Genomic DNA, 16,037 nt, shown 5'->3' with positions numbered 1-16,037 from the left:
GGGACCGAATTATTGGGCCATTGAATTCAATGTAAAATCATGTACAGAAAATGAAAACGGAAGAGAGGGAAAGAAAAATGGGATAGAGAGAGATGAGAGAAAGAAAGTTTAAAAAAAAGTTTATTTAAATTTTTTAAACTATCCGACAATAATTAAAATCTGAAGGAATGAGACTGAACACTTGCATAAGTACATTTTCAGTGCCAGAGAGATTGTTTGGTAGTAATTAAGACTTAGCATGTCTTTTAAAAATTCGCTTATACTTGAATGCACAAGCTCTAACTCTTTCTGACATGTCTAGTGAGTAAGTACAGCAACTTCACACCTTCATGTGTTTGAATTCCAGGTATCAAGGCGAGGTACCGGTGTAGCGAAGCTTGTGGAGGAGCAGGGCAAATCTGACGGCAACTTCCTGATTTCCGCCTTTAACTGCGCATGTGCGGATGCCGGAGGTCGCTGTCTGATTTACTCCAGAATAACAGTGAGCGCTGATAGCCTCACCGTTATTTCTACCGTAAAATCCGGGTCTATTATACAGTTGATATTTTGCTTTGGGTACCGTTTCCATACTCTCCAATACAGATTTCAATTTGTTGCTATAAAAAATTGATTACGACTGAGTGCTTGAATTCAATCTTCCAAATATAATTCTTTCCCGAAAAACGCCTCGCTCACTAATACGCCATTAATAACTGATGTTTCTTTCTGCTATATATTGCATGAAGAAACTTGTCCATGTTTCTCGGAACTTAATGGTTTGACAGGCGTTTTCCCTTTTTAATGGTCCTGATAGTTTTGAGTGGAAACAATACCTTGAAACATATGAGAAAGGGGACAGGAAAAGACCTTGCTGGTCCATCCAGCCTGTCCCACCCTGAGATGGTGCAGTCGACATGCAGCATTAATTCTCCTTGCCCCTTTCCCAGTCATGCAGTTTCCTGGAAGAGTTGAAAAATCCTTAAACTAATTAAGAAGAAACTGTGAGATTTGCCTCTGGTTCTCAAAAGGCAATCTAGGAAGGAGACTTGCAGTAACTGAACTCACTGATTAGATTAAAATAAAGAATGGACTTGTATTTACATAGCACTTTTAGCATTCTCAGCTTGTCACTATCTGTACAAATTTATGACATTCATGACGCCTCATACCTGTAACACTTGAGACTCCATTGGTTTCTGCCATTAAATGTCCTCAGTGGCTTGGCGAGCTCTGTGTATTGTGTGTTATCATCAAAGGGGATTGCTTTTGTGTCTAAATGTGCTGTTTATTCATTTTTCAGTACAATTGTATTAGTCTTTTTTTTTGTTTTCCAGGTTCAGTGAAGATGTTTTTTCCTGTTCTCCCATGTACTGCACAGCTTCTGTTGAGTTTGCCTGTGTTGTGAATAAAATGGCAGTTCATGGCCTCGCCCAAAACTGAGGAGTGTTCTACAGACCCTAGTTGCAAAAACGACCACAAGACTTCACAGAACTCTAGCTCCAAACCTTTCTATCCTGTTCAGCCACAGGAGGGTCGGCCAGCTTATTCTGTTACCCAGCACCCACTATGGGAATGGGATGGCTATAATGTGATTGTACCTGTAAGGAAACAAAATACTTGCTCAGGGACCTCTCCGCATATTGCTTGTCACCCCTATCCTCCTTTGCCAGGAGGTAATAGCAGAACAAGAACATCGAGCTCCCACACTGGTTTTCGTTCTAATGTTTTGGTCAGTCCTTTTGAAAACTCATCCATTCACGATCGAACTGGCTATGGCTGCAGATCCTACCAGAGACTCGAGTCCCTCGGTTCACGGTTTAGTGGGCTAGGAAGTAGAACCACAGTTCCAAGTTCAGCACACGTTAATGGCTTTATCCACTCGATCCCATCTAGAGCAATCTCATGCGAAAACCTGATGAAGCCCAACAGTGCCATTACCCCAGTTTCACAGCACTGTGGTTCTCATAGTGCAGGCTGTGAGCCTCTGCTCCTGGGCAAAAATGACCCCAACCTTGCAGGTAAACCTACCTCACTCTATCGCAAGCCAGTGCTGAACACAAATGCATTCATGAGACCCACCAGTGCCAAAGTGCCTTTGCACCAGAAATGGGACAAGAATGCCAAGATTACTACTTTGAATGGCAGCAATGAGTTTGGGGACTCGGCAGCCGCAGCTAAGTACAATGGTAGCAGTACCAGGGCTATCTCTGGAAGTGCTGTTCATGTTACCACAGACCTTAAAATTGAGCAATCTTTTCATCAGAGTGAACATTCCCATGGTAACTTGAAGAGTGCTATCAAGCTAACTAAGAGCAATGCTGCTGATCCAGAAATAAAGTTTACAGAAGCTGTAAAAAGATTATCCGAAGACCGCGTTCTGAAGGACAGCGTCCATGAGCGATGTGTGACGTTTTCAAAAGAAACGGAAGGCCTACCTTCCCAAGGCATTTATTTTCAGAATGCTCCCTTTAGCAGTGCTGCAGGAATGTTGAAGAGAACTGTGCCAAATCTCATTCAGGAGAGAAATAACTTCCAGTCAATCTTAAAAACTGAGCGGATTTATACCAATGCTAACTTGGAGCCTGTAGTTAAAGAAAACAGCACAAGTAAAGAAAATGCCAATGCTGGTATTAACAAAATGGCTGGCATTTTGTCCACCAATGTGCACATCCAGAACAGTAACCCAGTCACTTGTACAGGACCCACTGGCTTGCCTGAGCAAACCAAGAAGCTGATCGCTGTTTCTGCCCCTAAAACGAACGTTGGTTCAGTCACGCTACAGATAGCTGCCATGCAGCTCAAGTGTGCTAATAAGATTGAAAAAGAAGTGGAAAAGCCCAAGAACGAGGCAGATTCTCAAGACTCTGAGTAAGTATCCTTTCAGTATTTCCCAACTTGTAATTGTGCCTTCAGTACCCCAGCAAAAAATGAAGACAAACTGTTGCAAAGAACAGATTTAACTTACAAAAATGTGGTGGTTTTATTTTTTTTGGGTGGTGGGTGAAGAGACGATCTGGGATGAGTTGCTGAGTCTAATGGTTTTTGCTTGGTTCTTACACCATGAGAGGTGCTGAAGTGCTTTGGAACGATTGGCTTTATTTCTGCTGACGTTGGCCTGTAATTTGCAGTCAGCGGTGAAGCAAAGGCACTCGCTACTGGCCCCGAAAAAAGCTGCCCACCGAAGTCTCGCGATCTCTGTGGCGAGAAGTTTACCTTTCTCGACGTGCATTTGATTGCAACGCTCTGTCATGGGGATTCCCAGCGAAGAGCTGCAGTGATGTCAACAAGCTGTCTAAGCAGCCAATCACATTGAAGAATTCTCACAGACAGCAAACCAGGAAATAAAAAGCTGCTTTTATCCTCACTTTTTAAAAATGTTGCAGAGCGAAATAAAGATTGGGACTCTCACATGGGGATAAGGTAGAAGCTGAAATATAAACAAACTTTAAAAATAATTTTTTTTTGAAAGTTTAAAAAAAAATTGTAATTATTATCAATGGAGAAATTTGACACTGCACAAATATAAAAATTAGTTTTTCAGGGCCATCATGTTTGTTTAGCAGTCAATACGCTGTTAAAACCCCAGTTACACCTATTCCAACAAGCCTCAACATTTAATGGGTTATTTAACAGCGCTATTAACGCAGAAAAGCCCAAGTTTTCGCCAGTTTAACTGATTTAATTGATTGCCGGCTATGGGGGAGTGGGGAGGTCCACAGTGCGCCCAGTGTCGGAGCAGTGAATGACTGACCACAGCGTCAGGATTTCGCCGTTTAGATGTGCATGCGCTAAATCCCAAAGGTGCGGTCAGTTTCAGAGGAGTAATAACAACAGCGAACGCTGACAGTTCGCTGTCATTACCCACTGCATATTCCGGGCCAATAATTATAGTACCCTTACTCCTTGGCTCAATAACTCCTTACAGGAAACTTTTTTGATTTACCGGCACCTAAGTAACCGGAAATCTCGGTTAATCGGCAAAATTCAGGAGTAGGTTCAGGTAACTTATTACTTGCCTTCCTCCATGTGTTGCTGTGCAAGGGTGTGGCTGCAGCTGTTGCTAAGCTACAGAGATGCTTGCAACTTGTGGCCATTGTTCTGAACCTGTTGCTTTATACGGAGCTCTCAGCCCCATATCTTTTACTATAGCTTTCGGTTATCTGGAATTTTTGATGAACCGGCACCACGTCGGTCCCGTCCGTGCCGGATAAAAAAAAGTTTCCTGTAATTTAATTAGGCGTTTGCATTTGTTTCTTGTATCTCATACTTTTAGGCATTGCAGCACATGTTTGACTGTTGAAATTCGACAATGCATTGTGAAGTCCTTTTTGAAAGTGCCAGTTGAGTTTGTGTATTGATCTTATCTTGCTACTTTATGACGTATAAGCTTGCAAAATTCTTGTGTATTTTGTGCCCACCTGTCGTCTAATGCTTCTCAGAAATTTAGTAGAACATGTACAGGCTTGTTTTCTGGTAAGGAACTTTTTTTCTTCGTGTGGAAACCTAGGCCAAGGGTAGTACACCATCAGAGTTGAAAAGTATACAGGTGGAGGAAGAGATCAAGAAGCACTGGTTCTCTTGATGAGCCTGCAGTCCTTGTGTTGCATTTCATCAGTTGTTTAATAGAAATTGTTTAATAGAAACGCTTGATCAGCTCCGATGGACGGGTCACATTGTCCGCATGCCCGATACGAGACTCCCAAAACAAGCGCTCTACTCGGAGCTCCGACACGACAAGAGAGCCCCAGGTGGGCAGAGGAAACACTTCAAGGGCACCCTCAAAGCCTCCTTGAAAAAGTGTAACATCCCCACCGACACCTGGGAATCCCTGGCCCAAGACCGCACAAAGTGGAGGAGAAGCATCCGGGAAGGCGCCGAACACCTCGAGTCTCTTCGCCGGGAACAAGCGGAAGCCAAGCGCAAGGAGTGCACGTCAACCCAAGCACCCCACCCACCCGCCCCCTTCAACCACCGTCTGCCCCAGCTGTGACAGAGACTGTAGGTCCCGCATTGGACTCATCAGTCACCTGCGAACTCATTTTTAATGTGGAAGCAAGTCATCCTCGGTTCCGAGGGACTGCCCAAGAAGAATAGATATATCTTGATGGATATTGTGGGATAGAGCTTTCTAGCGTCAGTGTCCACTTAGGGCACTCCAGCAAAATAAAACAATCAAAAGATTTGTTAGAATGGTTCCAGGGATGAGGGATTACAGTTACGTGGATAGACTGGAGAGGCTGGGGTTGTTCTCCTTTGAGCAGAGAAGGCTAAGAGGAGATTTGATAGAGGTGTTTAAAATCATGAAGGGTTTAGACAGAGTAAATAAAGAGAAACTGTTTCCGATGGCTGAAGGGCCGATAACCAGAGGACACAGATTTAAGGCGATTGGCAAAAGAACCAGAGGCGACACGAAGAAAAACTTTTTACATAACAAGTGGTTAGGATTTGGAACGCGCTGCCTGATAGGGTGGTGGAGGCAGATTCAATAGTAGCCTTCAAAAGGGAATTGGATAAATACTTGAAGGAGAAAACATTGCAGGGATATGGGGAAAGAGCGGGGGAGTGGGACTAACTGGATTGCTCTTCGAAAGAGCCGGCACAGACTCGATGGGCCGAATGGCCTCCTTCTGTGCTATACTATTCCATGATTCTATGAAAAGGAAACTGTCTCCGGACACTGCCGTATCCAATTTATGAATAATGAAGGTGAATATAAATAGTAAAATCTGAGTGCAAACGTCCCTTGCAAAAATGCAGTTGTTTATATTATTTTAAGCCCCTGGATGGCATTACTTTCTTGTAATCACCAGCAGGCATCAGTTGTTCTCTGCAGTAACATGCCTGTTCTAGAATTGCTGACGTGCTTTCGAACGATTGGCTGTATTTCCACTGACATTGGTTTGTTATTGTAGACAAGTGGGTACAAACTAGCCTGCTTAAAGATACAATAGCGATAGAAATTTCCACATCACTCTTCTTACAACTGTTAACTGTTGGCATGTTCTGCATTAGAGCGTGGTTAATATTAGAAGATGTCAGCTCCTTGCTGGGGCTGATTCCACAGTTGCAGTGATTGAGTTTGCCTCCGCCACCCTCTCAGGCAGTGCATTCCAGATCCTACTCGCTGCGTAAAAAAGTTTTCCCTCATGTCGCCTTTGGTTCTTCTGCCAATCACCTTAAATCTGTGTCCTCTGGTTCTCGACCCTTCTGCCAATGGGAACAGTTTCTCTCTATCTACTCTGTCCAGACCCCTCATGATTTTGAACACCTCTATCAAATCTCCCCTCAACCTTCTCTGCTCGAAGGAGAACAACCCAGTTTCTCCAGTCTATCCACGTAACTGAAGTCCCTCATCCCTGTGACCATTCTTGTAAATCTTTTCTGCACCCTCTCTAAGCGCTTCACATCCTTCCTAAAATGTGGTGCCCAGAATTGGACACAATACTCCAGTTCAGGCCGAACCAGTGTTTTATACAGGTTCATCATAACTTCCTTGCTTTTGTATGTGAGAGCCAGATCAATCTTAGCTGTGAGGCAGCAGCTTTCTCCTCTCCAATATTTCCCTGTATTTTTGCACACTGAGAAGGTGCACTGAAACTGCCTGTGTTATTTTATTGTGGCCATAGACGCTAATCTGTGACCTCCTGAAGTGAAAACTGTTTTCAAAACAAAAGCAAAATACTGCGGATGCTGGAGATCTGAAATAAAAACAGAAAATGCTGGAGATACTCAGCAGGTCAGGCAGCATCTGTTTGTTTTTCTAGTTTAGGGTTCTCATTAACAACAGTGAGGCTCTCCCAGATGGCTGTGTGTTTAGTGAGTAACTGAGCTGTACAGGTTGGCAGTTTGCAGTTCAGTCCAGTCCCCAATCTGTGCTGATCCCAGCTGGGCTACTACAGTGGCCTCAGTGCCTTGATTGAGAGAGTGGAAAATTGGCTAAGATTGCCACTCCCAAGCACGATCCATCAAACCCCACCGAGTGTGCGTCTGCTGTGTGAGAGCAAGATCGAGCTTAACTACCTTCTCCTCTTCCCTCCCATCAGTCAAATAGCCTGCCAAGACTCGAGGCTAGTTAGGCACGGGGATGGAGTGTAGCCAGCACTGGTGGAATGTATGTCCGCATGTTAATCTCTAAGGGAAGAGTAAAATAAAATATATAGAGGCAAGTTGCAGCTGTTAGGTACAAAGTTAAAGTGCTTAGAAATGCACCAAAAATGTACCTGAAAGCCCACCTGAGCATGCTATATCGCACCAGCATGTATAATTCCTACAGCCATCTTTATCCCATCAATCTGGCCTGAATTGAAACCGAGGAAGGGAAGTGAAGGGAACAAGTACTTAACACACTTTACACCGGTCCCTGAAGCCTTTTGTGTCTGTTGCCAAACCAAAGTGTTATCACACACATTTATCCTGCATTTTCCAACACGGTGAGTTCCTCATCTCGGCTATGCCATTTGGACGAGCACAAAACGCAGTTAAGATATTCTCCTTTTCCACCCCTGCCAAAAAACAATCAAGCAGAAACGCCAATCACCCCAGACTGCTATTGTACGGTTACTCCTGGTCAACCAAAGAGCTTCCCTCCTACTGCTCGAGGAAGCCACGTGAAGTAGACATGGGTTTTAAAAGAAAAAGTTGGTGGTATTTAACATGCACTGTAATGCTATGATGCAGGCTATCTAAAGCGTGCACTGTTCCTTAACAGGGATGACACCGACGAGGAAGAGTTTGCAGATGAACTGGAGGATACCAGCAGCCAGGAATATGATGGTAAATTCAATGCACCATGCCCTTCATGTAATGAACTATTCCTTGTCTGTGTGTGCCTCCTTTGTCCCTGAAAACTGCCGCATTGCATGAGACTTTTCTGTAGCCGTTGAACACTTTTTTTTGTTATAAGACGCCTTTTGAAAAGCAACGCTAATGGAACAGCTAGGGTCGAAGCTTATGAGTAGGTTTTTGTGATTTTTGTTTTAACTTTGGTCTCTGGCTTTGAGTTGTGGTCTGATTATTCAAAAGAAATGTTTAGTCCCACTTTCAGTCTAGACTTTTGTTCCCGGATTTTAATTTTAGCCTTGGGAAAACTTAAGTCAAAACTTGTTTATTGCTTTCCACAATTTCATTCTAGACTTCTAAGGATAGTTTCCCCCCCAAAAATGTAAGTTACTGTATTTCACTTTTCTCACAGCTCAGGAGGCCATAGGAGAGGGTGAGAAATAATAAACTGGGGCTCAAATGACAATTAAGATGCTCGTATGTTTCATTTTCTCACAGGCTCCACTTAATAGTTATGAGCACAGCCCTCGCATATGGGATACTTTCCTTTATTAGCCGAGGCATAGAATATAAGAGCAGGGAGGTTATACTTGAACTGTATAAAACACTAGTTAGGCCGCAGCTACCTGCACAGTTCTGGTCACCACATTACAGGAAAGTTGTGATTGTACTAGACGAGCAATGTACCCTCTTCATTTTTTTTGTAATGGGCTGCGCGGCCCCTTTAGCGGGCTGTGCGGTCCATTCAAAATTCCGCGCATGCGCGCTTCTTCCATTTAAAAGCTGGTGAGCCGGCTGCGTGAGAGCTCCAGAGCACTGCGTAGCCGCACAGCTTAAAGGGAACATTGCTGACAAGTATTATTCCTAAAAATACATATGTTTTCTTTTTAACCTCTAAGCTTAAAACTAAATTTCTTATGGAGCCTAAAATCAAAATGAGTTTAGTTGACATAACTTTAGTCAATGATACTTTAGTTGCCTAAATGCGCACTTTTCCTTACAGATACCTCCCTTTTTGCATTATTTAGGATAATGCGTGATTCAGTTGAATACATTTTTCCCTTTTAAGAAATGTACCCCCTCGGGTGCATAGAATCATAGAAATTTACAGCACAGAAGGAGGCCATTCGGCCCATCGTGTCTGTGCCGAAAAAGAGCTCTCCAGCCTAATCCCACTTTCCAGCTCTTGGTCCGTAGCCCTGTAGGTTACGGTATTTCAAGTGCATATCCAAGTACTTTTTAAATGCAATGAGGGTCTCTGCCTCTACCGCCCTTTCAGGCAGAGTTCCAGACCCCCACCACCCTCTGGGTGAAAAAGGTTCTCCTCAACTCCCCTCTAAACCTCTGACCAATTACTTTAAATCTGTGCCCCCCTGGTTATTGACCCCTCTGCTAAGGGAAATAGGTCCTTCCTATCCACTCTATCTAGGCCCCTCAGCCTCCTCTGTTCCAATGAAAACAACCCCAGCCTATCCAATCTTTCCTCATAGCTAAAATTCTCCAGTCCTGGCAACATCCTCGTAAATCTCCTCTGCACCCTCTCTAGTGCAATCACAACTTTCCTGTAATGTGGTGACCAGAACTGTGCAGTTAGCTGTGGCCTAAATAGTGTTTTATACAGTTCAAGTATCACCTCCCTGCTCTTATATTCTATGCCTCGGCTAATAAAGGAAAGTATCCCATATGCGAGGGCTGTGCTCATAACTATTAATGTTAGTTTTACTACATTTAAGGCATTTTATAAATGCTGGTTGTTGTTGTTTCTTTTCAGAGGAGTCTGTGTGTTCCACCATCACAGATTCTTGTTCTACGGTATCAACGGATGGATCATCCAAGCTGGTCTTTAATGATGATCTACCTGAGTCTGGTGATTCCAAGTAAGTTTGCCACGAGAGCGTTATTCTCATTTGACTGAAGACCTTACTGAGGATTGGCTCTTATTCTCCTAGTCTTCTCAGGAATTTAGCTTACCCCCTCCCCCTGCTTCCGCATCCTGTACCTTCCTTCCCCCATTTTTTAGAAGTGAATGTTCTCCTACTCATCACACAGTCCGACAGTTGCTGACGATGTGAAAATCTCAATACTTAACTGCAATGAGGTAGCTTTTTAAAGTTCATTCCCACCTAGCTAAATATGGAACAGTAAAGAGGAAAGTTGGGGCTGGATTTTCATTCAGGAGTCGGGAAGGAGGCGGGACTACAACTTTCAGGGTTGTAGTCCCGCCTCCATCGAGATGCGGCCAATCCACACGATTTTCACTTGATTGACCTTGTTGAGCCCGCCCAGCGGGCTCAGCAGGCCAATTAAGGGCCACCCAGCAACAGGTGACATCACAGACTGAAATTTCATCTGTCAAGACGTGTTGGCAGATGAAATATCAGTGTTTCACAGCTGTTTGAAGCTGTCAAACACCGACAGTCTTACTTCTAACCTGAGTCCTTCTACGCAGACTCGGTTAGAAATCTCGCCGGCACTGAAAGCTGCAGGCTGTCACTTCTGACATCGCAGCCATTCTGCTTTCTGTGCCGGCTGAATGATGGACTCCCGAAGCCTAGAGGAAGGAAGGCTGTAAAGGTAAGTACAGGTAATTTAAACTTCTTTACACACACCAAACACACTTACCTTTGCACTCATGCACACACCAACATCTCAACCCCTCCAAGTCCTTCAACCCGACGGCCCGACGACTCTAACCTGGCGTGGTTTGGAGCTGTTGGGAATCCCACACGACAACCTTCAAAATAGGGATTAGGCTAAAAACTACCTGTTAACAGGCAGTTAATTGGCACTAATCCCTTCCCGCCTCGGGTCGGCGGGTCCCAGTGCGGGGCGGGTACCCGCCTCCTTTGAAACTTACATGGAGGCGGGTTTTGGGCGGGATGGTGTCTGGATCCCTGAATTCGGGATTTTAGCCCCCCGCACGCCTAAAAGCCCGCCTCACGGTGCACTGAAAATCAACCCCTTGTTATCTGCATCCCACTGCCACCTTAGCTGTGTGAGGTAGCTTCTAGCTACCCCCATCTCAAATAAGTGTTTAATGTTCTGTGATACCCAATTTGATGTTTTGAAAAATCTTTGTGTCTTTTTTAAAATTCTCTAAATCAGCATTATTTGTTGTGATGGTATTTAAGTACAGTAAGTTTGTCATGGCACCCTGATATACACCTTCCTTCTCCATTTTCCGTAGGAATGTTTTTGATGTTTGCTACTCACAAGTACTTGAATGTAAACTTCAAGTTGTTAAGCCAGCATTGATAAAAAGCCTGTTTCACGAGATGCCTCTGACTATTTACTTTGGGACCTCGAATGAGAAAAGTAAGGAAGAAAGCCTAATTTTATTTGTATCTGTTTTAGAAAAGACGATTATATAACTGATTTTGTTGTGGCATTGTTTGCAGACAAAAATAACATTTGCATCTTTCTTCCTGTTACTGTGTCTCTGCTTGTGACTAATGTTCTGTCTTTGTTTGGCTCTCATACTTTTCTCTATCTTTCGTTTACTTTTTCCCCAGTAATTCTCTCCTTATTTCTATCTTATTTCTGTACGGCTTTCGTATCCATTTTTTTTTAACCTCACGCTGAGACCTAGAGCCACACTTGGGACACAGAAATGATCTCTCCCTGGGTGTGAAGTCATGGCTCTCTTGGACAACAGCCTCATCCTCCGACTGTCTGTTTTTTAAATGTTATTTTGATATTCGGGACGTGGGTGTCGCTGGCAAGGCCAGCATTTATTGCCCATCCCTGGTTGCCCGTGAGATGGTGGTGGTGGGGGCCGCCTTCTTGAACCGCTGCAGCCCGTACAGCGGAGGTGCTCCCACAGTGCTGTTCTTTGTAGCGGTTTGATATAGCTGAGCGGTTTGCTAGGCCGCTTCAGAGGGCCGGTAGGAGGTGTAACACTGGAGTCACATATAGGGCAGACCGGGTTAGAACAGCATGTTTCATCCAGTAAAGGTCATTAGTAACTGTCCAACAATTTGACTGCTTCATGGTCACTTTTTATTTTAAACTGATAACAGTTTTTTTTAATTTCTAGATTTTTTTTTTCAAATTCCAATTCTCCTAAGTTTCTGGTCCAGCAACATAACCACTACGCAACCATCACAGAAAACGTTGTGGCCTGGGAAGAAACAGAGAATTTGGAGACTGGTTCCTGGTAAAAGTTTACCAGGAACCAGTCTGATTTCTAGAAATGGGCATACACCGATCCAAATGATGATTTTTAATATGGAAAAAAAATAGACGCCATATTTGAGGGCAGAGGATGGAGAAAAGAGAAACTCTGTTTTTGCACAAGGAGAGGGGGACAGATGCCCTGTTTGAGGAGGTGGTTAAGAACATAAGAAATAGGGGCAGGAGTAGGCCATTCGGCCCCTCGAGCCTGCCCCGCCATTCAATAAGATCATGGCTGATCTGATCTTGGCCTCAACGCCACTTTCCCGCCCGCTCCCCATAACCCTCGACTCCCCTGTAGCTCAAATATATGTCGATCTCCGCTTTGAATATATTCAATGACTCTGGGGAAGAGAATTCCAAAGATTCACGACCCTCTGAGAGAAGAAATTCCTCCTCACCTCCGTTTTAAATGGGCAACCCCTTGTTCTAGATTCCCCCAGGAGGGGAAACATCCTCTCTGCAGTTACCCTGTCAAGCCCCCTCAGAATCTTTTGTTTCAATAAGATCACACCTCCCAATGAGTATATGCTCAACTTTTGCTCATAAGACAACCCCTTCATCTCCGGAATTAACCTAGTGAATCTTCTCTGAACTGCCTCCAATGCAAGTATATCCCTCAAATAAGGAGACCAAAACTGCACACAGTACTCCAGGTGTGGTCTCACCAGTGCCCTGTACAGTTGTAGCAAGACTTCCCTACTTTTGTACTCCATCCCCCTTGCAATAAAGGCCAACATTCCATTTGCCTTCCTAATTACTTGCTGTACCTGCATGCTAACTTACTTTGTTTCATGTACGAGGACCCCCAGATCCCTCTGTACTGCAGCATTATGTAATCTCTCTCCATTTAAATAATAATTTGCTTTTTTATTTTTCCTACCAATGTGGATATCCTCACATTTTCCCACATTGTACTCCATCTGCCAAATTTTTGCCCACTCACTTAACCTATCTATATCCCTTTGAAGACTCTGTGTCCTCCTCACAACTTGCTTTCCCACCTATCTTTGTATCATCAGCAAATTTGGCTACATTACACTCGGTCCCTTCATCCAAGTCATTAATATAGATTGTAAATAGTTGAGGCCTGAGCACCGATCCCTGTGGCACCTCACTAGTTAGCCAACCGGAAAATTACCCATTTATCCCTACTCTCTGTTTTCTGTTAGTTAGTCAATCCTCTATCCATGCTAACATATTGCCCCCAACTCCATGAGCTCTTGTGCAGTAACCTATTATGTGGCACCTTATCGAATGCCTTCTGCAAATCCAAATACACTACATCTACTGGTTCCCCTTTATCCACCCTGCTCATTACATCCTCAAAGAACTTTCGTCAATTTGTCAAATACGATTTCCCTTTCATACAATCAAGCAGAGTCAACATGGTTTTATTATAATTTTAGTGTCTTCTACCGTGAAGACCGATACAAAATATTTGTTCAAAGTCTCTGCCATTTCCCTGTTTCCCATTATTAATTCCCCAGTCCCATCCTCTAAGAGGCCAACTTTAGCTACTCTCTTCCCTTTTATATACCTGTAGAAGCTCTTGCTGTCTGTTTTTATATTTTTTGCTCATTTACTTTCATAATCTATCTTCTCCCTCTTTTTATTACTTTTTTTTTAAGTCATCCTTTGCTGGTTTCTAAAAATTTCCCAATCCTCTGGTCTACCACTAATCTTCGCAACATTGTATGCCTTTTCTTTCAATTTGATACCATCCTTAACTTCCTTACTTAACCACAGATGGTTCATCCTTTTCGTAGAGTCTTTCTTTCTCACTGGAATAAACCTTTGCTGAGAGTTATGAAATATGACCTTAAATGTCTGCCACTGCTTATCTACCGTCTTACCCTTTAACATATTTTCCCAGTCTACTTTAGCCAACTCTGTTTTCATACCTTTGTAATTGCCTTTATTTAAATTTAGGACACTAGTTTCAGACCCAAGTTTCTCACCCTCAAACTGAATTTGAAATTCTATCATGCTATGATCACTCTTCCCTAGAGGATCCTTTATTATGAGATCATTAATTAATCCTGTCTCATTACACATTACCAGATCTAAAATAGCCTTCTCCCTGGTTGGTTCCACAACGTATTGTTCTAAGAAACCATCCCGAATACATTCTATGAACTCGCCCTCAAGGCTATCCTTGCCAATTTGATTTGTCCAATCTATATGAAGATTAAAATCGCCCATGATTATCGCAGTACCTTTTTTTACAAAACCCCTATTATTTCTTGATTTATACTCTGTCCTACAGTGTAGCTACTGTTCGAGAGCCTATAGACTACTCCCACCAGTGACTTCTTTCCCTTACTATTTCTTATCTCCACCCAAACTGATTCAACATTTTGATCTCCTGAGCTAATATCATTTCTCACCACTGCACTGATCTCATCCTTTATTAACAGAGCTACCCCACCTCCTTTTCCTTTCTGCCTATCCTTCCGAAATGTCAAATACCCCTGAATATTCAGTTCCTAGCCTTGGTCACCTTGCAACCACATCTCTGTAATGGCTATCAGATCATACCCATTTATTTCTATTTGTGCTGTCAACTCATCTATTTAGTTAAGAATACTGCGTGCATTTAGATAAAGAGCTTTAAATTTTTTAGAGAAAACTTACTGAGGGAGTGGACAGCTGGGAACAGGGGGAGAAGAGAGAGAGAGAGCAAGAAAGGCATACCCAAATACAGAGAGGAACAGGTTTTGCAGGAAGGGATGAAATGTGCTTGGTTGTGTTTTGTGAAATGACTTTGGTTGCTGGATAAGAAAAGTTCCACATTTGCCTGCAATCAGGCACACACAATTATTAAGTGTGTTTTGAAATGTACATTTAAAATAACTGGACTGAAATGTTAAATATGACCAACTGAAGATCCGTTTTTTTTTTTTTTAAGTATTGTCCTACTAACTAATGCTACTAGCTGATTTCAGCAGACAAGAGCTGTGGATGCTCAGTCGTTGAGTATATTCAAGACAGCTCGATAGATTTTTGGATACTAAGGGAACCGAGGAATATGGGAATAGTGCGGGAAGGTGGAATTGAGGTAGAAGATCAGCCATGATCTTATTGAATGGCGGAACAGGATCGAAGGGCCGAATGGCCTACTCCTGTTCCTGTTTCTTAAGTTCTTATCTTGGTAGTCAAGAGTTATGTAATAGCCCATTGGTAGTCAAGAGTTATAGGACAAGAGTAGGCCATTGAGCCCCTCGAGTCAATGAGATCATGGCTGATCTGCGACCTAACCCTGTATATACGCCTTTGGCCCATATCCCTTAATACCTTTGGTTAACAAAAAGCTATCAATCTCCGATTTAAAATTAACAGTTGATCTAGCATCAATTGCCATTTGTGGAAGTGTTTCAAACTTCTACCACCCTTTGTGTGTAGAAGTGTTTCCTAATTTCACTCCTGAAAGGCCTGGCTTTAACTTTTAGACTATGCCCCCTAGCCCTAGACTCCCCAACCAGCGGAAATAGTTTCTCTCTCTCTACCTTATCTGTTCCCCTTAATATCTTGAAAACTTCGATCAAATCACCCCTTAAGCTTCTAAATTCTAGGAAATGCAATCCTAATTTGTGTAATCTCGCCTCGTAAATTAACCCTTGAAGTCTGGGTATCATTCTGGTAAACCGACGTTGCACTCCCTCCAAGGCCAATATATCCTTCCTGAGGTGTGGTGCCCAGCACTGCTCACAGTGCTCCAGGTGTGGTCTAACCGGGGTTTTGTACAGCTGCAGCATAACTTCTACCCCCTTGTATTCTAGTCCTCGAGATATGAAGGCCAGCATTCCATTAGCCTTTTTGATTATTTTCTGTACCTGTTCATGACATTTTAATGATCTGTGTACCTGGACCCCCCAAGTCTCTTTGGACCTCCACTGTTTTTAGCTTTTCACCATTTAGAAAGTACCCTGTTCAATCCTTTTTAGGTCCAAAGTGGATGACCTCACATTTGCCTACATTGAGATCCATTTGCCACAGTTTTGCCCATTCACTTAATCTGTCGATATCCCTTTGTAATTTTATGCTTTAATCTACACTGCTTACACTGCCGCCTATCTTTGTGTCATCGGCAAAGTTGGATATAT

At 43.2% G+C, this 16,037-nt stretch overlaps 1 protein-coding gene across 5 annotated transcripts in view; it reads left to right on the top strand.

Moving 5' to 3' along the window:
- ttll4 (tubulin tyrosine ligase-like family, member 4) overlaps positions 1–16,037 on the top strand; it is a 136,040-nt gene that overhangs the window by 52,374 nt on the left and 67,629 nt on the right. For all 5 annotated transcript variants that reach the window (XR_015078219.1, XR_015078217.1, XR_015078220.1 and 2 more), the window contains exons 2-5: positions 1,314–2,847; positions 7,688–7,752; positions 9,530–9,635; positions 10,946–11,073. Coding sequence is in view for 1 of the 5 variants with exons in the window: in XM_085986803.1 (XP_085842929.1) it covers positions 1,400–2,847; positions 7,688–7,752; positions 9,530–9,635; positions 10,946–11,073 (1,747 nt within the window). In the remaining 4 variants the exon portion in view is untranslated. The remainder of the gene's footprint in view (positions 1–1,313; positions 2,848–7,687; positions 7,753–9,529; positions 9,636–10,945; positions 11,074–16,037) is intronic.

The sequence above is a fragment of the Somniosus microcephalus genome, chromosome 4, assembly GCF_052327205.1.
Source record: "Somniosus microcephalus isolate GS21.2 chromosome 4, FLI_Smic_1.0, whole genome shotgun sequence".
Lineage (NCBI taxonomy): Eukaryota > Metazoa > Chordata > Chondrichthyes > Squaliformes > Somniosidae > Somniosus > Somniosus microcephalus.
This window is presented reverse-complemented; position numbering and strand designations above follow the sequence as displayed.